Raw genomic sequence first — 21,950 nt, 5'->3', positions numbered from 1 at the left:
AAGTAATAAAAAAAGATGTATTTAAAAAGGAGGGAAAAAGAAATTCTAATTAGGTTTGAAAAGATAACCAAAATCCTAATATAACTAGGAAATGAGTTAAAAGGCTAAGTTTTGAAAATTTTAGGTGCTATTTTGGCAAATAAGCCTTCTTGTTGAAATTTAAAACAAAAGGAAGGGAATGGGCATGGATCAAACTTAAGACTCTAAGGAGGATAGGGTGATGCTTGGCCATTGGTCTATTGCATATTTCTTAATTATTTTCTACCACCTTTATTTATTATACTAACTTAGTTTTCATTATTAATTACTGAAAAATAAAAAGGAAAAATGCAAAAAGTGGGTTAGTGAAACCTAGAATGGTCATATTGTGATTTTTGAGTTAAGATTCTGAAATTATGCTAAGTAATTTGTTCTAGTTAAATGGTTAAGGGTTGTGCTTGTGTGAGGAAGATTTTAGGTTTGAATCCTTTTGCTTTTATTTTTGCATATTCTGTCTAAATCCCTAGTTTTTGGTATTTGGTTTAAGAAATATTTGAGTGCATTTATTGATAAGAATGAGACTGTTGGTTCGATGGTAAAGTGTCTGCTTACCCATTAGTCTTGTGTTCAAATCCTTACTTATGCAAAGTGGAAAAAAATTATTAACTTTGAGAAAAATCTTGTGTGGATATGATGGGAGTTAGTGGGGTAGTTTTAAAAGTAATGATGAGAGATTTTCTACCAAATTTTCTCTTTACTATATACCATCGCCTCACTCTCTCCCTCCCCCTTCACTTTCTCGTTAGTTTCTTTCTTTATGGTTGGTTTTCCAGTTTTTCATGCACTATTATGAGTGGCATACCAGCACGATCTGGTGTGATTTGGATGGATGGACTTTTGAAGTCCTAATTGGTGTGATTCGTTGGACAGAGATGAAGGTAGGATTTGTGTCTGCATTTGTTCTGGTCTGGTATGACTTATGTACTTCTGAAAACATGACATTCTGGTATGATATATTTGTATATGAAATTATGATATTCCAAATCAAAATATGTTCCGGTTATATGATATTATGATCTGAAATATATATGTTTTTGGTAATACAACATTCTGATATGTTATTGATACATTAAAGTAAAATTTTGTGATCACATTTACGTATGTGCTTGTTAAATAAAAATTATGCTTGTGGGTTGAGACACACACTGGGCTCCTAACTCATTTGTTTTTTCAATATGTTTCAGGTTAACTTCTGACTTAGGACTGTATGACGTGTAGGAGCTCGAATTGTTTACCAGATAAAATATTTGTGGGTTTACGATTTAATTATTTTTGGACTGTAATATGTTTATGGTCCTAGTTTTGGTTTTTGTTTTATTCATCGGCATTTAATATTTTTGAGCATTAAACTGCAAATCACACAAGCTAATAAGTTAGATTTCGGTTTTCAAACTAAAACAAACTTTAAAAATTTTTCGCTACAAGATTAAGTAATCATTTAAGTATTTTTTAAAAATAAAATATATGGTTTGTAACGAATGATTGTTTTAATATTGGAAATGATCTACTCACATTAGTACTTTCAAAACGAGTGATTTTGAATGTGAATTATGGGTTTTAAATAAGTGTTTTTGAACTTGGCTTTTCTAACCATCAATGGGTGTTTTGCCAAAATTTTATGTTTTCGAAGCATGCATTGAGTTTGATTTGAACCGAAGCTTTGAACGAGCTGATTTAGTCCCTCAGTATCTAGTAATAACTTCTAGGTCAGATTTTCGGGAGTTACAACCCAAGCGTGTTGTTCTTTTTAGACTTCAATTGAATCCTTATCAAGCCCACAAAAATTTCTTCTTAACCAACTCATATCTATCTAGGCTCCAAAAATCGTCTCTAGAACTCTCCTTAAAAGTTCTTCACATACGTCTCTCCAATCGGCTGCTTGAACTGACCCAATCACTTTCAGTCCATCCACCGGTAACCTAAGCTATAGTTGCATGTCCTCCAAAGTGATAGTACATACGCCGCATGGAAGATGAAATGTGTGCGTCTCAGGTCTCCACTTTTCCACTAACGCGTTTACGAGTGTCAGGTCCAACTTACACCCCTCACCTACAAGGGCCACATACGAAAATCGACATCTCTCAAGTAGGGTTCGATCAAGGGTGATGGAAGAGCGGATAGATTACGAATATACGTCTCCAAAATTTGATATTCTTCCTATTTAGGTAAAAAATATACAAAAGATTAAATTCAAATATAACAAGAAAATAGTAAAATTAAACAACATTGAAATATAATAAAAAATATTCTTACCATTTGCAATTGGTCAATGAAAATGTGGTTGTCATCAAAACAAATTAAAGATTTTTTCATTGCTAATTTTGAAAAACGTAGAATAATTTGTAATAGAAAAAACAATGTATGAAAATATTGAGATAATTTTAATAAAAAAATAAAGTTGAGAGAGAAATAAATTTTGAGTGCGAATTTAATAGGGAGTTTAGAGAAATTTGAGAGAGATTTGAGATTGAATTGGAAGAAAAATGAAATGCGGCAGGGTTATATAGGAAAAAAAATGGGACCATAGAGGGTGGGTGGGGGGTCCAATGGCTAATTAAATAGTCGTTGGAGAAAGTAGTCATTGGAGTTATCGTTGGCGGAAAACGCTTCTAGCATCGTTGGGAGAAAACACTTCTAGCTGGAAACGTTTTCAGTTGATTTGGTAGAAAGCGCTTTCAGCTGGAAGCGTTTTTCTGGCAACTCATTGAAAACGCTTCCAACTGGGAGTGTTTTTTTGCAAACTAGCTAAAAACGCTTATAACTAGAAGTGTTTTTGTAACATTGTACTACTCCCATAATTTTTACAAAAGACTGCCTATTTGGTAGTTTTGTTTTTCGGCATTTTTGGATAATTTAATTCAAATCCATAATTTTAACATTGGAATTTTGAAAGTCTCTCGTATGAGTTTGAAATTTCAAAAACTATTATTATTTATAGTTAATTTTAAGGAAAAGAACTTTCTATATAATAAAAATAAATAAATTTTAACAAGTATACTTACGTTTGTCTCTAAAATTTGCAAACAAATAAATAATAGAAAATACACCTTAAATGTATAAAAATGAATAAAGAAAAACCATTTTCATTTCTAATAACAAATGAAAATTAAGAAAAAGAAACTGAAGATTCCCCTTTCCTTTTCAATCCACTAAAATACAATTGAGAAAAACAAATCCTCATAATTAGATCCAACACTGCACTAATCTCATAACACAAAGCCTTCGGCTACTAAACCAAGAAAACCCAGTTGTGTTAGAGTTTATGCTTTCCGAGTGGTTGACTTTTCCAGGCAGATCAACTTCAATTTCTTTCTGAAAGTTTCTCCTTTTTTCGGTTCAACCGTGATTTCTAGCTAGGAGTTATCGATGGAGTTATCGTTGGGGGAAAACGCTTCTAGCTAGGAGCGTTTTCAGTTGATTTGGTAGAAAGTGCTTTCAGCTAGAAGCGTTTTTCTAGCAACACATTGAAAATGCTTCCAACTGGAAGTGTTTTTCTGCAAATTAGCTAAAAAGGTTTATAACTAAGAGTGTTTTTGTAAAATTAGCCTACTCCCATAATTTTTACAAAATACTGCCTATTCTGGTAATTTTGTTTTTCGGCATTTTTGGATAATTTAATCCAAATCCATAATTTTAACATTGAAATTTTTGAAAGTCTCTTGTATGAGTTTGAAATTTCAAAACTCTATTGTTATTTATAGTTAATTTTGAGGAAAAGAGCTTTCTATATAATAAAATAAATAAAATTTAACAAGTATACTTACGTTGGTCTCTAAATTTTGCAAACAAATAAATAATAGAAAATACACCTTAAATGTATAAAAATGAATACAGAAAAACCATTTTCATTTCTAATAACACAAAGACTTTCACTTTTTTCTAAGTCGTCCTCTATCATTTCATGGCATGTGGCTGTTAATTCCCAAACAAATGCATGGGTCATTGGCAAACCAAGCAGTACCAACTTGTTGCAAAGGAAGATTTCCCTTTCCTTTTCAATCCACTAAAATACAATTGAGAAAACCAAATCCTCATAATTTAGATCCAATACTGCACTAATCTCATAACACAAATCCTTTGGCTACTAAACCAAGAAAACTCAGTTGTGATAGAGTTTATGCTTTCCGAGTGGTTGACTTTTCCAGGCAGATCAACTTCAATTTCTTTCTTAAAGTTTCTCCTTTCTCCTTGATTTCTACTTTGTTGTCCCTTCCTTCAAGTTCCTTTCTTTTTGTATTCAGTTTTACTTACTTTTGCTAAAAAAAAAACCCAACCTTCAAATCCCTTTTGATTGATTTGAAGTAGTAAGGATCTTCTCAACACTAAGTGTACGTAGTTTGATTTTGAAGTTCCCAAGTGAGGAAACTCTATTTATATTTGTGTTATATATAAATTAAATTTGTTATATATATTTTTGATCTCATCTTCAACTTCCTTTTGTTGTTTTGAAGTAAGAATCTTCGTATAAATTAAATCTATTTATATATGCTTCATTTCTGTTTTTTTTATATATAAATTGATCTCATCTCATCTTTTAATGTTTTTCTTGAAGCAAGTAAGCGCTAAAAGACTGTTTGGATTTTGAAATGGTAAGTGGATATGTTTATTATATTTTCAAGCATTATATCTATAATATTATTAGTATGAGCATGGGTATTCATTCGGTTAACCGGTCCCGAAATAACATTAACCGAAATAACTGACCTTTCAAAATTTTTAACCGTTAACCGAACAGAAATTTTTTCAAAAAAATTAACCGAACTGAAATTTTTTCGGTTAATTCAGTCGGTTAACCGAATTAACCAAAAATTATATGTCTTTTATTTTTGGTTAAAAATTAACCGGATTAACCGAATTAATCAAATTACCCGAATTAACCGAATTACCCGAATTAAGTCACTACATAATTAAATTAACTTTAGACTTTTAGACTTGAGTTTTAGTTTTAGTTTTAGAATTTTATTTTTATTTATTAAATTATTTGTAATTTTTAAGATTGGGTTGGGTTAGGTAATTGGGTTGGGTTGAATACTTGGGTTTGGATTCGATTTAGGTGAATTGTGGGCCTTTTTATATATTATAATTTTATTTATTAAATTTTTTGGTTGAACCGAAAAAATTCGGTTAACTAACCGGTTTCGAACTGAATTAACCGTTAACCGAAAAATTAAAAAATAATTAACCGACCCCGACCGAAAAATTAGGTTAACCGACCGATTAACCGAATTCGATCGGTTAACCGAATTTTTTCGGTTTTACCCGAATTTTGCACACCCCTGTGAGGGTAAAAATATTTTGAATTATTATTATTTTTCAATAATTAACTGTCTTTTTTAGTTATAATTATATGACATTACACTCGTATATGATTTTATTTGTTTATTAAATTTCACATTGTGTTTTCAGCTGGACTGAGTTGAAAGAATAGCCCATTGATTCTCATAGGTTGAGTTGTCTTTCACCATCCTTGGTATATATAAGAAGTAGTGTTTTAATCTTCAAAACATTTTTTGATTCTTTAAATTTTTTTATGGTAATTACTTATGATTCGCAGTGTTTGAACTTGGAACATCATATTCTTCAATTTGAGCTTGTCAAGCATGGGTTGCGGCTTTTGCGAGGCTGCTCTTTCTAACACAGTTGGAACACTGGTTGTGAACTGTGTGGTGAAGCCGGTAGGACGTCAACTTGATTATGTCTGTCGCTTTCATGACAATGTTGAAAAGCTCCGAGAGAAAAAGCGTGAACTTGCAGATGCACGAACGCGTCTACTACTTAAGATTGAGGAAGCTAAAAACCGGCTTCTACTAATTCAAGATGATGTACAGAACTTGCAATCAAGGGCAGACGAAACACTGTCTGATATGGGAACTCTGGAGGAGGAAATCCAACTGAATAAGAGGTGTCTCAATTGGTGTCCTAATTGGAGTTGGAGATATCAATTAAGCAAGAAAGCAATGAAGAAAATCCAGGATATCTCTGAGCTTTTGGACAAATTTGGTCAACTTGGACCAGTCGGTTACCCTGCTCCTACTGCCCTTCCCACTATAGATTTCCTATGTTCTAAAGAACTTGTGTTTTCGAAATCTTCAGAGACTGCATTCTATCAAATCATTGAAGCCTTAAAAGATGAGAATATCAACATGATTGGGTTGTGGGGGATGGGAGGGGTGGGCAAGACCACTCTGGCTCGTGAAGTTGGAAGTCAAGCTCAAAATCTGAATTTGTTCGACAAAGTTGTGATTACGACTGTGTCTCAAAAGCCAAATCTTGAGAGAATTCAAGATCAAATTGCACAATACATAGGCTTTGATATGAAGAATGAACAAGGAAGAAGATCCGAGCAAAAATTATGGTTAAGGCTGAAGAATGAACAGAGGATTCTTATCATCCTTGATGATATTTGGGAATCTATCAACTTAAAGGAGAAGATAGGAATTCCAATTGGGGATGATCATAAAGGCTGCAAAGTTCTTTTAACAACACGCCGTCAACAAGTATGTCGAGCTATGGATTGTCAAAACGTGGTACAACTTGACTGTTTGAATGATGATGAAGCTTGGACTCTGTTTGAAAAGAAAGCAGGTCTAGATGACTTTTCTGATGATTCTATTAAAATCCTAGCAAATCAAATTGTCAAAAAATGCGGGGGTTTGCCAATAGCTATAGTTCCGCTGGGAAGTGCCTTGAAAGGTAAAACCCATCATGAGTGGCAAGCTGCATACCGGAGACTCAAAGATCGTAGATTGACTGAAATTGAGGATGTTAATGAAGAAAATGCCTATGTATGTCTTGAGGCGAGCTTCGACTACTTGAAGAATATGGAGACCAAGACATGTTTCTTGTTGTGCTCTTTATTTCCTGAAGATGATGAGATTTATGTGGAGAACTTGGTAGGATATGCATGGGGACTGGAGTTGTATAAAGGCATGGACTCAATTAAAGATGTTAGAAGTGAAGTGCTTGCATCAATTGAGACCCTCAAGAACTCCGGTTTGTTGCTAGATTGCGGAGAAAGGCATGTCAAAATGCATGACGTGGTTCGCCAATTTGCTTTGTGGATAGCATCTTCAAGAAAGGAGATTTCTTTTGGGACTGTTGAAACACTCCCGATGGATGAAAGTTTCAAGCATTACACAGCAATCTCCTTCGAAACTGATCAAACGGATGAACTGCCTAAAGGAGTGGGTTTTCCATGCCTCAAACTTCTTTTACTTGGTAGTTTCATGGAAACTTCAAGCGAATTCTTCGAGGGTATGAAGGCATTACAAGTTTGTGCTTTGAAAGATCAATTGATATCTCTAGCTGCATTTAAGTTTAATATGAACCTTCGAACTTTGTGTTTGATTGATTGTGAACTCTCTGACATTTCGATTCTTGGGAAGCTGAAGTCACTTCATATTCTCTCTTTAAGTGGATCTGATATCATTGAATTGCCGACAGAAGCTGGTGATCTAGAAAATCTAAGACTCTTGGATTTATCGTATTGCTATAACCTTGAAGGATTCCCTCCTAATTTAATACAAAGATTGTCCGATTTAGAAGAACTATACTTGCATGGTTGTCGTTCATTAGAATGGGCGACTGAGAATTCAACTAAAAAGGAAAGCTATTCCAGCCTATCAGAGTTGAATTCATTGCCAAGGTCGGCTGTAATATCATTGGATATTTCTTCTGAACATCTTCCACATGGCTTTGTGTTTCGTAGATTATGGAGCTTTGATGTTTGCATTGGCATAAAAAGAGAACGGCGGTACCGAAAGAGGGACCTTGAAACTTGGCCAATCTCAAGATCTTTGAGAATCGATAAGTCTGTTGATGCATGCAAGCAACTACTTGAAGATGTAGAATCTCTTCAATTGAATAAGGTCGAGGGTCACCCAAACCTTATTCCGAGCTTGGACTTGGGATTTAGAAAGTTGACTTCTCTAGATCTTCGACAGTGCCACTCTATGCAATGCCTAATTGATGCATCAAAGCAGCAAGTGCCAATCACTGCACTCTCTAATTTGAGAAAGTTATCATTAAGTCATATGTTTCATTTGGAAGAGATGTGCAATGCTCCCCAGCCGCAAGGTTTTTTACAAAAGCTTGAAGAGGTTATAGTTTCAGATTGTGGTGAGATGCAAGTGTTATTCCCAATTGCTGAATTGAGGAGCATAGAACAAGAAGGGCCCAGTCATTATTTAAGCCTCCAAAGTCTGAAGATTATTGAAATAGAGAGATGCAATAATTTGAAATATCTTCCCAATGTCAGTTGCTAATAGCCTTGGGCAATTGCATACTTTGAAGATAAAGAGTTGCTCGCAATTGGAAGATATAATCCAAGACCCACAAGTGGCATACAAATGTCTACTCCAAAGTCTGAAGATTGTTGAAATAAAGAGATGCAATAATTTGAAATATATCTTCCTAATGTCAGTTGCTAATAGTCTTGGACAATTGCAAACTTTGAAGATAAAGAGTTGCTCGCAATTGGAACATATAATCCAAGGCCCACAAGTGGCATACAAATGTCTACTCCAAAGTCTAAGGGAAGTATGTGTATCTCACTGCAATAACTTGACATTTCTTTTCCTTATTGTCCTATGGTCAAAGATTAGGAAATTTGATTATGCTTTTCATTTCAGGTTTCATTGATTGACTTGCCTCAATTGAAAGGAAGGGATGTGAACGACATTATGCTCACACAATCGTCTTTGCAGAAGTTAAAAGTGCACAATTGTCCTCAATTGACACATTTTATTATTTCGACTACGATACAAGTAAGATTTTTCTTTTTGTTTATATTATTTATTTATTTGTTTCTGTTTTTTCTTTAATAATTCATTGTTTGAATAGTTGTTTAAAAGATAGATTTTATTTTATGATTTTGGTCTAAAACTAATCTAAATAACCTTTTAAACAAATTAGTTGATTATAATACATATAATAAGATTAATAAAATTTAAAAAAAATATTATCCAAACTTTATGTTTTAGATATGTTGCAAACTATTTATCTAATACTAAATTATATTATACCTATTATATTGGTAAACAAAACTAACCTGTATAAAATTATATTGTTGTTTGATATTGATTATGTGATATTATTTATGACTGTTTTGTACCACATTTTAGAGTCTAATATTGATTTAAGGTAAAATAATTTTTTGTAAGGAAATTAATTGATGAAATGTTAAGTTAGTTGTTGACATCTTTGAACATTTTGAAATTGAGAATTGATGATATGTTTATAGGAATTGGTGTTTGGGAAGATGACAAATGAACAATTGAGCAATTTACATTTATGTAAATATGAGGAATTGGAGCAATATCAAACGTCATCACAACATCATCCCCTACCTGTTTGCTTTCCAAATCTGATTCGAATTGATATCTCGGAATGTGAAAGCTTGAAATCTCTCTTTCCAATTATTGTTGCTCAAGGTAGCTCTAAAAAATTAAATGCGCCCAATTTGCAAACTCTGTGGATAAGGAGATGCTTTGGAATGGAAGAAATAATCCAAGACTCACAAGTACCAACCATAAACTTCCAATGCCTAAGGGAAGTACAAGTCACAGAATGCAATAAGTTGAAATTTCTCTTCCCAATGTGTGTTGCTAATAGTCTTGGGCAATTGCAAACTCTGAGGATAGAGAGCTGTTTCCAATTGCAAGAAATAATCCAAAGACCAGACGTGTTAATCTCAATGTCTCAAGGTCTTGAACGATTGAGTGAAGTTGAGTTAATTAATTTGCCTCAATTGAAAGGAAGAGATAGAAACGACATCGTGCTAGCATCGCCATCTTTGCACGTGTTAAGAGTGAGAGATTGTCCTCAATTGACACCTTTTATCGTTCCAACTAATATACAAGTAAGACCTTATATATATTATTTATCAAAATTATCACTTGTTGATTTTCTTTTATAAAATAAATAAATGCTTGTATAACTCTTTAAAAAATAGTTTGCATTGTAGAATTTTGGTCTAAAAACTAATCTAAATAAACCTTTAAGTAGTTTAGTTAATTAAAATACCAATTAGTAACATAAATAACATTTCAACTGAATATCTTATAATCTATATAATTTACAAAGAATAAATTGTTAAGACATTTTAGTTTCTTATATATATATATATATATATATATATATGGCAAACACTATCTAGTACCACGTAATATTATTTATGTTGTGTTTTTGCACCATATTTTTGTTGATTTTTTTTTTGTAATTTATGATTATTTGAGTTCTTTGACTATAAAAATTTGAATTCTTTGACTATAAAAGATTGAAAAAGAAATCTTGTGCTTATTCTTAAATTGATGGTATGTTTATAGGTATTGGAGTTCTCAGAGATGACAGAAAAGAAGCAAATAAACAACGTGACAGTCCCTGAAAGGAGAGGAGGAACATCAACATGTACGGAATATTTAACAATTTCCAATTTTGAAGAGTTATTTGAATATTCTGGATATAATCTTTCAAGTCTAAACTTCCTATAGTTGTCCGAGCTAACTGAATTGCGGGTGATATGGAGTGGTCCCATCCATGTTGAACACTTTCAAAATCTCACTGAACTGACAGTCGGCAATTGCAGAAGGTTAAGATACATCTTCTCACCTACCATCGCTCGAAATTTGCCACAATTGTGGACTTTGCATATAACTGACTGTGAGGAATTGGAGCAAATAATTGAGAAGGATCAAACTTCATCACAATATCATCTCCAACCTATTTGCTTCCATAAATTGAGTTGGATTACAATCGAGATGTGTGAAAACTTGAAATGTCTCTTCCCCATTACTCTTGCTCATGGCGGCATTCCAAACTTAGATCGATTACACCTTAAAAGGGTCTCCAAATTAGAGCAGGTGTTTGAAGGAGATGAGTCAAATGTGAGTAAGGACGGAGAGAAAGTGAGCATAGAACAAGAAGGGCTCAGTCGTCATTTAAGCCTCCAAAGTCTGAAGATTGTTGAAATAGAGGGATGCAATAATTTGAAATATATCTTCCCAATGTCAGTTGCTAATAGCCTTGGTCAATTGCATACTTTGAAGATAAAGAGTTGCTCGCAATTGGAAGATATAATCCAAGACCGACAAGTGGCATACAAATGTCTACTCCAAAGTCTAAGGGAAGTATGTGTATCTCACTGCAATAACTGGACATTTCTTTTCCTTATTGTCTTATTGTCCTATGGTCAAATATTGAGAAATTTGATTATGCTTTTTATTTTAGATTTCGTTGATTGATTTACCTCAAATAAAAGGAAGGGATGAGAACGGCATTATGCTCACACAATCGTCTTTGCAGAAGTTAAAAGTGCACAATTGTCCTCAATTGACACATTTTATTATTTCGATTACGATACAAGTAAGATTTTTCTCTTTGTTTTATATTATTTATTTATATCTTTTTCTTCTTCAATTTTTGTTTGAATAGTTGTTTAAAAGATAGATTTTATTTTATAATTTTGGTCTAAAACTAATCTAAATAACCTTTTAAACAAATTAGTTGATTATAATACCATATAATAAGATTAACACAATTTTCAAAAAAAAAAATTATCCAAACTTTATGTTTTAGATATGTTGCAAACTATTTATCTAATACTAAATTATATTATACCTATTATGTGGGTAAACAAAAATAAGCTATATAAAATTATATATAAGTTTTAGTTTAGTTGGTATCGATATTGTTGTCTGAATAGGAGGATGTAGGTTCGAACGCACTCAAGCACGTGTATCTTTCTATTTAAATGTGGGAAACAATTATGGATTATTTTAGAATTTGTATTAAAAATAAACTAGAAAAAATATATTTAAATTTTTTTAAAATAGAGCCTTTTACACAGGTGGTTTTTATTTTGTATAAATATATGAAAATGAGTTTAGGTAATTCCCAATTGTGTTGTTACACCTGTCCAATAATTTATATGTACAGATTATGTGATATTATTTATGACTGTTTTTGTACCACATTATCCTCAATTGACACCTCTTATCGTTCCAACACCTTCTTATATATATTATTTATTAAAATTTTCACCTTTTGATTTTTTTCTATATAAAATAAATAAATGCTTGTATAACTCTTATATATTGTTAAGACATTTCAACTAAATTACAATACAATTTACAAAGAATAAATTGTTAAGACATTTTAGTTTCTTATATATATATATTGCAAACACTATATTATTTAAGTTGTGTTTTTGCACCATATTTTTGGAGTTTTTTTTTGTAATTTATAATTATTTGAGTTGAACAGTAAACTTTTTAAAAATTTGAATTCTTTAACTATAAAAGATTGAAAAAAAAATCTTGTGCTTATTCTTAAATTGATGGTATGTTTATAGGTATTGGAGTTCTCAGAGATGACAGAAAAGAAGCAAATAAACAACGTGACAGTCCCTGAAAGGAGAGGAGGAACATCAACATGTACGGAATATTTAACAATTTCCAATTTTGAAGAGTTATTTGAATATTCTGGATATAATCTTTCAAGTCTAAAGTTCCTAACGTTGTCCAAACTAACTGAATTGCGGGTGATATGGAGTGGTCCCATCCATGTTGAACACTTTAAATCTCACTGAACTGACAGTCGGCAATTGCAGAAGGTTAAGATACATCTTCTCGCCTACCATCGCTCGAAATTTGCCACAATTGTGCACTTTGATTATAGCTCACTGTGAGAAATTGGAGCAAATAATTGAGAAGGATCAAACTTCATCACAACATCATCTCCAACCCATCTGCTTCCCTAAATTGAATTGGATTAACATCATTAACTGTGAAAACTTGAAATGTCTCTTCCCCATTACTCTTGTTCATGGCGGCCTTCCAAACCTAGGTCTATTATACCTTAAAAGGGTCTCCAAATTAGAGCAGGTGTTTGAAGGAGATGAGCCAAATGTGAGTAGGGACGAAGAGAAAGTGATACACCTACCTGGATTAATCGACTTAGTGCTTGGTAACCTACCAAACCTCGTGAGCTTCAGCCCTAGGGGTTATCATTTTGTTTTCCCATCTTTGATGGATTTACGAGTAACAGGTTGTCCCAACATAACCACAAGATTTAGTGTTGATTCAGAGAAATCAATGCATGCCAAAACACAGGTACACTACTCTTCCAAACTCAACAACAAGCTTTAAAACAGAAATTCATCCATTCAATTATTTTCTCTATGTATCCTCCCAATACTAAGCTTTAATTTCTATGCATTAATGCAATATTTTTATTTTGGCTGCCTGAGAGAAATTCTTTTTTTTTTTAATGCTTTAAATGACTAAATGAAATTGCATCAACTGTATATCCTTGTTGCATTATTATTTTCAATTCACAGTTCTTGTTCTTAATATGTCATCCATTGTCCAATTTTGAAAAACTGGCTTTGCTTTCTTCATCATCAATCATCAAAAGCAAACAGTAATAAGTGAAGGTTTAATTTGCTTTGCAGGCATGCCAATCAGTTGATGAAATTATAGTGGAAGAAGCTGCTACAGCTCAAGAAACTGCATGGCCAATTGGTAGTGATATAGAATGGTGGCCTATTTGAAAATTAAGCATTGTGAATGTTTAAATTGAATGCCATTTATCTGTTATTATGTACCATTTATTCGTTAAATTGAAGACAGATTTATTAAGTTATAAGCAAAAACAAAATATGTGAATTCTGCTCATTAATCAAAGATTAAAAAGAATAGACTAACTATTAGAAAAAGAATAAAAAATAAAACTAAGATTTTGACAAAACTTACAATTATTTGTTTTAGTCTAATGTCATAATCTTAGCCACTTGTCTAGAAATAAATATCAACTTTATTAAAAGCACTCTTCATTTGTTTGCATAAGTTTTAAATTATTTTTGTGGTTAATAAATTCCTAAGTTTTAAATTATTCCATGTTAAATTTATGTGTTTAATTTCTGAATTTCTTTTATTATTTTTACTTGTTCATTACTTAATTAGGTCAGACTCAACAGAGAAAATGAATGAAGCATTAAATGAATTCATTTCTATTTAAGGAGTTCATTTGAAAATTCATCATTGCAGTGTTTAAATTGAATGTCATTTATTTATTAGTATATACCTACTAATTTTTCTTTTCCTTGAGAGAAGACAAATTTTAGTGAGTTATAAGGAAAAAACAAAGTGAAGAATATGTTGAACTTATGTGAATTCTGTTGATTAATCTGAGTTTTAAAAAGGAATAGTTTTAGTTTAATAACTCATCATCTGCGCATGTATAAGATATGCTTGTCTAGAAATAAATATGAGCTTTATTAAAAGTAGTAGAAAAGAAAAGTGGTAGCCATATAGACTCACATAACCATTCTTCATTGTGAACTTCAACTGAATGCCATTTCTTTCTTATTAGATGAATTCCAATGGTTAATATATTAAAAAAAGTTATTAAAGTATTATACTCTGTTTAAATAACCTTAAATAAGTTTCTATCTTATAATTTTAGCGCAACTCTAAAACATAAAAAAAAAAAAGACGCAAACAGTATATTACAATCACCAACCTTTAAGCATACATGAGCTTTCCATCTCATCCATAGCCGTTGTGTTTGCAAAACAATTGGTCTCCCTCAATGTAATGTTGGAAGTACCATTAAGCAACAAGCTCAATATTCCACTAGACTCTTTGCCGATTTTCCCAGCGAATATGGACTCTCCCCAGCGTTAGAAGAAAAGAAGGCTTGGTTAATGATAATTTCAACCTTTTGTCTAGCTTTCGTTTATTGCTCTTGGGTTCTTCTAAGCTACCTTCAAGTTTCTCCATTTTTGTTCTCTAGGTCTTGCAGAAACAACTCAAGGTTTTGTGATGCATATTTAAACATAAATACCTATGCTAATCTTTCAAACATATGAAAAAATTCCGACGCAACGAGGGTAAGGACACTTGATATGTGTTCGATCCTTTTGACACTGCTGTTGGCTTTTGAAAGAAAAAGAAAAAGAAGAAGATTTCACCAAAACAAAGAAGAAGAAGTGGTGGCGGTGGTGTTGGCGGTGGCGGCGGTCGTCGATCAGAAGAAAAGCACTGGAAAAGCAAAAAGGAAAAGAAACCAAATGTGCGTGAGGATAAAAGCGGGACCAGTCGCGAGAAAGAAAAGAAGAAAAATGATATTTGGATTTTAATCTTTTAATAACACATTAACCCAAAAAAAATGTGATTCAATCCATATATTTAAAACCAAAGGATAAATTACGCTATTACTCCCTCAGATATGTCTCATTTAATTAAAAAAGTTACAATTTGGCCACTGACATTTTCAAATTGTTTTTTTTTCACCCAACCATTCAATGGCTAAAAGTGACACTTTTATAGTTAGTATAATAATAATTTCAGTCCTCAACTTTTAAATTTTCTGTCAATTTAACCTTAATTCTTTATAAACATATTTTTAAAATAGAAAATTCTATATTAAATAAGTTGAAAATATTTATGTATTTTTATTTAATACTAATATAGTTATTTTATTTAATATCAATATTATTATACAAATTTAAATTTATTATTATATTTTTTGAAAATATTTATGTATTTCTATATATTCCTTTGATTTTTTAAAAAATTAGAATCAAATTAAGACTATTTGTAAAATTTGAAGGTTATTTTTTAAAAATTGTGACTAAATTGAGTCAGGAAGGAAAGAAAGAGAGATATAGTTCCTCAGTAAGAAGTTCACTGAATGTGAGACGCGATACTCGTCAATTGAAAAGTTGTGTTACGCCTTAATCTGGACAACCTGAAGATTGAGACAGTACATGTTGTACCACACAACTTGGCTTATTTAAAAAATGGACCCTCTAAAGTACATGATGGAGTCAACTACTTTAAATGGAAGAATGGTCCAATGGCAGATTCTGATTTCTGAATTTGATGTAATTTATGTGAACAAGAAGGCAATAAAAGGGAGTGCAATAGCAGATTTTCTAGTCTGTAGAGCCTTAGAAGATTACGAGCCTTTAAACTTTGATTTCCCGAATGAAAATGTAACACCCCAAACCCGGCCTAAACGTTATGACCGAATCTGGGAATGTCACATTGTAACAACCCTTACCCGTATTCGACGTCAGAATAGGGTACAAGGCATTACCAGAACACATACACTTATAAACATGTTAAATCGAGTTATAAAATTTCATCCGAATTAAAACTTCCAAATTATTATCTTTGGGCTGCTAATTAGGCTTACGAGGCCCAATACATACTCTTGCAATTCAATGTTTTATTTCCATTTCATTTAATTCACGATTCTCATGTTCACAATTCAAGTCAATTTCTCAATCCATAATAATTCATTTAATTTAAATCATATCATTAGCAATTTCCATTTAATTCACGTACAATTCAATTTCATTAAGTTCAATACTAATACATATTTATCATTTAACTCAACGTCCCCTTTTTGCATCATTTTACACTTCAAGCATGAACTTAATATTTCATTTCCTTTCCACTCCCGTTTCCTATGCATATCACACAAGATATAAACATTACGTTCAACCAAAGTCGCAAGCTAGTCTTTTTGAAGACTAACCACATGATAAACCATTTTAATAAAGATTACCAAATTTAAACCTTACCACCCTTTTATGATTACAAGCATATTTCCATCTAGACATTTACCATCTCAATGCATAATTTTATAAATTTAATTTGGCATAATCTAGCCATAACTTCGCCAAAGCCTAAGCATGTACACCAAACATGTTAGCCAAATAAACATATAGTATAAGCATTATAAGCATGGATAAGCACCACATTTATTTATGTATCAAACTTACCAACATGAGTTAATTCATAAACCATTTCTGACACTACTACATGCCAAATCATATACCAAGTACACCACATACACATGCTATGAAACTTTATATTCTCACATGAACTTTAACCATGACTAATAATGCACAATTATAAACATCATTTCTTTTCAATTGTTTATTGATTATAATCGAGCATATGGCCAATTATACACAAATTATTCATATGTTCTTCCAATTTTCCTCCCCCTCCTCTCCATCTCACATCCTTAATGTGTATAACACACTTAAACATCATTAACTATATTTTCACTATTTACTTATAAGTAAATAGAAAGCTGTCTATCAGAGTCAGGGTCACTAAACTATTTTTATCTGGAGCTACGGAGCTCCAAATTAGGATCTGTTAATTTTCCCCGAAACTATATTCACATATCTTTTTTAACATAAAATTTCTAGAATTTTTTGGTTAAACCAAATATTACAGTTTATTTTTTAAATTTCCCCTATTTCACTGTTTGACAGTTCTGCCCTCTCTTCACTAAAAAATAATTATCTCATTATACAGAATTTGGATGGTAATTACATTTATTTATCTTAAAAATAGACTCATTCAAGGTTATAAACATATAAATTTTATCCTGTAATTAGTTTTTTTACAATTTTAACAATTTTCCAAAGTCATAACAGGATTCTAAATTCATCCGACCCTATCTCACTAAACTTCAAAGATATCAAAATATATAATTCTTTTGCTTTCTCTGTTTCTTTTACGTAAAACTAGACTCATTAAGCTTTCATTACATATCTTATTCACCCTCTAAGTCAATTTCTATCATTTTTGGTAATTTTTAATAATTACATAACTGTTGCTACCTAACTGTTTTATTTCTAAAATTCACTCTTTCATATATTTCATTTACTCCATTTCATCTTACCAAAAGTTCAATCAAATGTCGAGTACATTGCTCATCATATAATCACATTCAATTACACTCAATCATTTTCCTGTTGAACACATAAGAATACTATTGGATACATCGGAAGTTTGCACATAAGTGCCACACTTTTAGCCAAAGCTACTTCACATCATTTTTCACATAAAGGCTCGTTCTCGAGCTATTCACTTTCACGGGTCTGCTCACACAAGCTGTCAGTCTTTCCTTACTACTCAGTGCTTCTCACACAAGCTGTCAAGTATCCACAACACATGCCGGTATACCCAGCCACTGGTAGAACTTAAGACCAGCACCCGAATTCACTTTAGTCACAATTTCACATCACGGGCCTGCTCACACAAGCTGTCAGTCATTCGTTACTACTTAGTGCTGCTTACACAAGCTTTCAGGTATCTGCAACACATGCCGGTATACCCAGCCACTGGTAGAACTTAAGACCAGCACCCGGATTCACTTAGTCACAATTTCACTTAAAACCTTAGTGACATGTCGCTTGTATCCAATTACATTCCTAAGGTTCAACCGGGATTCTCATTTTTCATCATTTTACCAATTCATCCATAACTAATCACAATTCATAATTTATATCAATAATTATTCCATACTCATCCATATCTCATATAATATAACAAAATATTAAAACATAATAAAAACAATGTATTATTTCTATACAAACTTACCATCATACTTTCAAGGTCAATTTCTTGTCTTTCTTGATTTATAATAACATATTTAACTTATTTAACACTCACATTATTCAATCTAGTCCAAAAATCATGCTTTGGAAAAATTACATTTTTGCCTCTAAAGTTTCACAAAATTATAATTTTACCCCTAGGCTCGTAAAATCATTTTTATTCAATTTCTTTGCATTTTAGGCCTAGTTGAACCATTATATGATTATAGAAATTCACAATTTTCATTTATTTACACACTTATGATATATTTCATAACTTTTACAACTTAATCCTTTATGATATTTTTATCGACAATCACTTAGTTCAAGTCGTTTATCACACTCCAAACATTCATATTCTTCCATAAAACATCAAAATAAATACATATCATTCATGGGTAAATTTTTAAACATAAGCCCTAGCTTAAAATAACAGTAAAAATAGGTAAACCGAGCTATTAGGATTTTAAAAACATAAAAATTATTAAAAACGAGGTTAGAACGGACTTACAATCGAGCTTGGAAGCTTGAAAACCCTAACCATGGCTTCTCCCTTGCTATATTCGGCCATATGGAGAAGATGATGAAATTTTGACCTATTTTGTCTTTTTAATTCATTTTAATTACTAAATTACCAAAATGCCCTTAACTTAAAAATATCCTATTTCACCTATTTCATGTCCATTTTTGTCCATAACTTAACCAACCTCCAATTTAAAATTTCATAACAATTGGACACTTTTAGCATGTAGAACTCAACTTTTGCACTTTTTACAATTAGTCTTTTTGACTAAACTGAGTGCTCAAACGTCAAAATTTTCGAACGAAATTTTCACGAAATCATTCTGTGAAATTGTAGGCCATAAATATGTAATAAAAATAAAATTTTCCTCGTCAAATTTGTGGTCCCGTAACCACTGTTCTGACTAGGCCCAAAATTGAGCTGTTACAACTCTCCCCCCTTTAGGGATTTTTGTCCCTGAAAATCTTATCAGAAAGTAGATTAATGATTTGCTTCCACACAGTACATTTCAAATTCACACATGACTTTTGGATTTTTCACTATTACAACATTTCTCAATTAGAATCGTTCCAATAGATATAATTATGTATCAAGTCTTCAAGAATACAAATTCTTCTTCCAGACTAAACTTCAATTCATATATATACACTCAAAGTTCATTTCAAATCCGGTAGATAGATTTAGATAACCCAGACATATCATTATACAGAAGCCACAACCATCGTATAGAATGATATCGATTTCAATGATATCCCAAAAGATGTATAGAAAAATCAATGTCATTCATAATACTAGAATCTAAAGTAACAGAAGTAATATAATCTTCACGTATTTCCAACAAGACAATAGCCAGTAGAAACAAAATATTAGCCTCATACATATTTTACCATCAATTTTCATATTCACATAAGGGAATAAATACCAGAAAAAGACATGGCGATGTCGAACATAACCCAAACAGACCAATGATACTTTCATCTATTAATATGTTTAGCTAATGTTCTCATACAATAAGAATTCTTTCTGATCTAAATAGTCACATATACTTCTGAAGATAAAAGAATATATAAAATATCCAAAAAAGATCATTATATTCATTTCGATTGTAATCGTCACACACAGACATCCTTACCACTTAATTATCATTTCTCAAACTAATTCTGCTATCACGAACCTCACATTATTCCATTCACTAACAAAAATCAATTCAGAATAACTTCCAGTTAATACATACATTCTTTAGGTATCATGCCTGAATATTTAGTCTCATCAAATTTAACTTCTTCATTAACCCTGACATAATCCGTATGATCTTTAAAACAATCTGATATTTCTTTTAAAACTAAGTTCATTTGTTACACTACACCCAAATCTGTTTGCATTACTGATTACGTGACTACTGAACTCTTTAATTCACGCTTACGAGCTTATTCAACATGATTCTCGTAAGAATTTCATCATAAAGCAATACTGATAAGAGAGTGGTAATGAGGTCGTAAAGCCTCTAACTTACTCTCATAAATACATATATATGGCTTAATATTCATCATTAATGTAATAGCATCATAATCACATAGTTCATTCCAAGCAAATTAACACATCCATTTATTACGAATGTTTTCTATCACCCACAATTTCACACAACGGATTTACTTACTCAAGCTCAATGTTAATATCTAATTAAATTCCAATACTTGGCTCCCATTTTACTTATCGACATTTGTCAAATTAGAGAACGTCTTACGAAATTGGGTACATCGTTTTCTCGATGCCATAGTCCAACTATGGTCTTACATGTAATCACATAACACATACCGATGCCATAGCCCAACCATGGTCTTATACGGATCACGTATCACACTAATGCCATATCCTAGACATGGTCTTACACAATAGCACATATCATTGATGCCATATCCCAAATATGGTCTTATACGGAAATCACATATTACATATTGCCATGGTCCAACCATGGTCTTTTCCGTCAATTCATCGCATATCACTAAACGAAAGTACTTATTCCTGCATTCTACTTAATTTGAACTTATAATTCAATCTCCATTCTTATACAATTTCATAATTAAATAAAAAACATATAAATTAGCATATTATATCATTCCTAAAATTATCAAATAATCATTAAAATTTTAGCCATAAAACACACCAATAACATAACTAACACCATGACCAATAATGCATAAATCATTCATATATTTTATTTTATTCCATTCCATTCCATTATTAGCATTATACAAAATAATTTCGTTAGAGCCCAGAGATATCATACTATCACGAGTAATAACATGGCATGCATAGCTAGACTCATATATGTTACATTCGGTCCGAGAACCGACTAAACCGTAGCTCTGATAACACTAAATGTAACACTCTAAACTCGGCCTAAACGTTATGACCGAAGCTAGCGATGTCACATTATAACACCCCTTACCCGTATTCGACATCAGAATAGGGTACGAGGCATTACCAGAACACATACACTTATAAACATGTTAAATGTAACACCCCTTACCCGTATTCAACGTCGAAATAGGGCATGAGCCATTACTAGAACACTTACACATGTAAACGTATTAAACCGAGTTACAAAATTTCATCCAAATTAAAACTTTCAAGTTATTACCATTAAGTCACTAATCTTTCACTTTTTCGTCATATGAATTTATCAATTATCACTTACTTGTCAAATTGATCCATATCATTACATATTCTCGTACCGTAATATTTTTCTTATTAAACCCCTGTCATATATTAAATACTCAATATCTCATAAACTAAGTGTCACACATGTGGTTAAACCACCCTATTATATCACATATACATTATCCAATTCATAATTTAATGTAACATAATTAAGGCATTACCATTTCATAGTGTAACTCGTAAAAATTGGTAATCTATCCCATATTCTTTCACATAGTTTAATTCATAATTCACAAGTCTTATCATTTCAATGCTTCTAAG

General features: G+C 31.8%; 1 protein-coding gene across 12 annotated transcripts in view; it reads left to right on the top strand.

Moving 5' to 3' along the window:
• The first annotated feature begins 3,994 nt into the window (after window positions 1–3,994).
• The window catches only part of LOC105767165 (disease resistance protein At4g27190-like), a 92,610-nt gene continuing 74,654 nt past the window's right edge, over window positions 3,995–21,950 (top strand). The window contains exons 1-10 of one of the 12 annotated variants that reach the window (XM_052630040.1): window positions 3,995–4,367; window positions 4,592–4,628; window positions 5,446–5,484; window positions 5,594–8,577; window positions 8,670–8,804; window positions 9,281–9,898; window positions 10,365–11,165; window positions 11,266–11,400; window positions 12,389–13,148; window positions 13,490–13,725. In XM_052630040.1, coding sequence (XP_052486000.1) covers window positions 5,640–8,303 — 2,664 coding nt within the window. In that variant the 5' untranslated portion in view covers window positions 3,995–4,367; window positions 4,592–4,628; window positions 5,446–5,484; window positions 5,594–5,639 and the 3' untranslated portion in view covers window positions 8,304–8,577; window positions 8,670–8,804; window positions 9,281–9,898; ... (2 more) ...; window positions 12,389–13,148; window positions 13,490–13,725. Of the gene's footprint in view, window positions 4,629–5,445; window positions 5,510–5,593; window positions 8,578–8,669; window positions 8,805–9,280; window positions 9,899–10,364; window positions 11,166–11,265; window positions 11,401–12,388; window positions 13,149–13,489; window positions 13,727–21,950 lie in introns of those variants that run through there. The other 11 variants (XM_052630037.1, XM_052630042.1, XM_052630039.1 and 8 more) reach the window with 11 other exon arrangements.

Source organism: Gossypium raimondii, chromosome 5, assembly GCF_025698545.1.
Source record: "Gossypium raimondii isolate GPD5lz chromosome 5, ASM2569854v1, whole genome shotgun sequence".
Classification (NCBI taxonomy): Eukaryota; Viridiplantae; Streptophyta; class Magnoliopsida; order Malvales; family Malvaceae; genus Gossypium; species Gossypium raimondii.
Note: the sequence above shows the minus strand (reverse complement) of the source record. Positions and strands in the feature narration are given on the sequence as shown.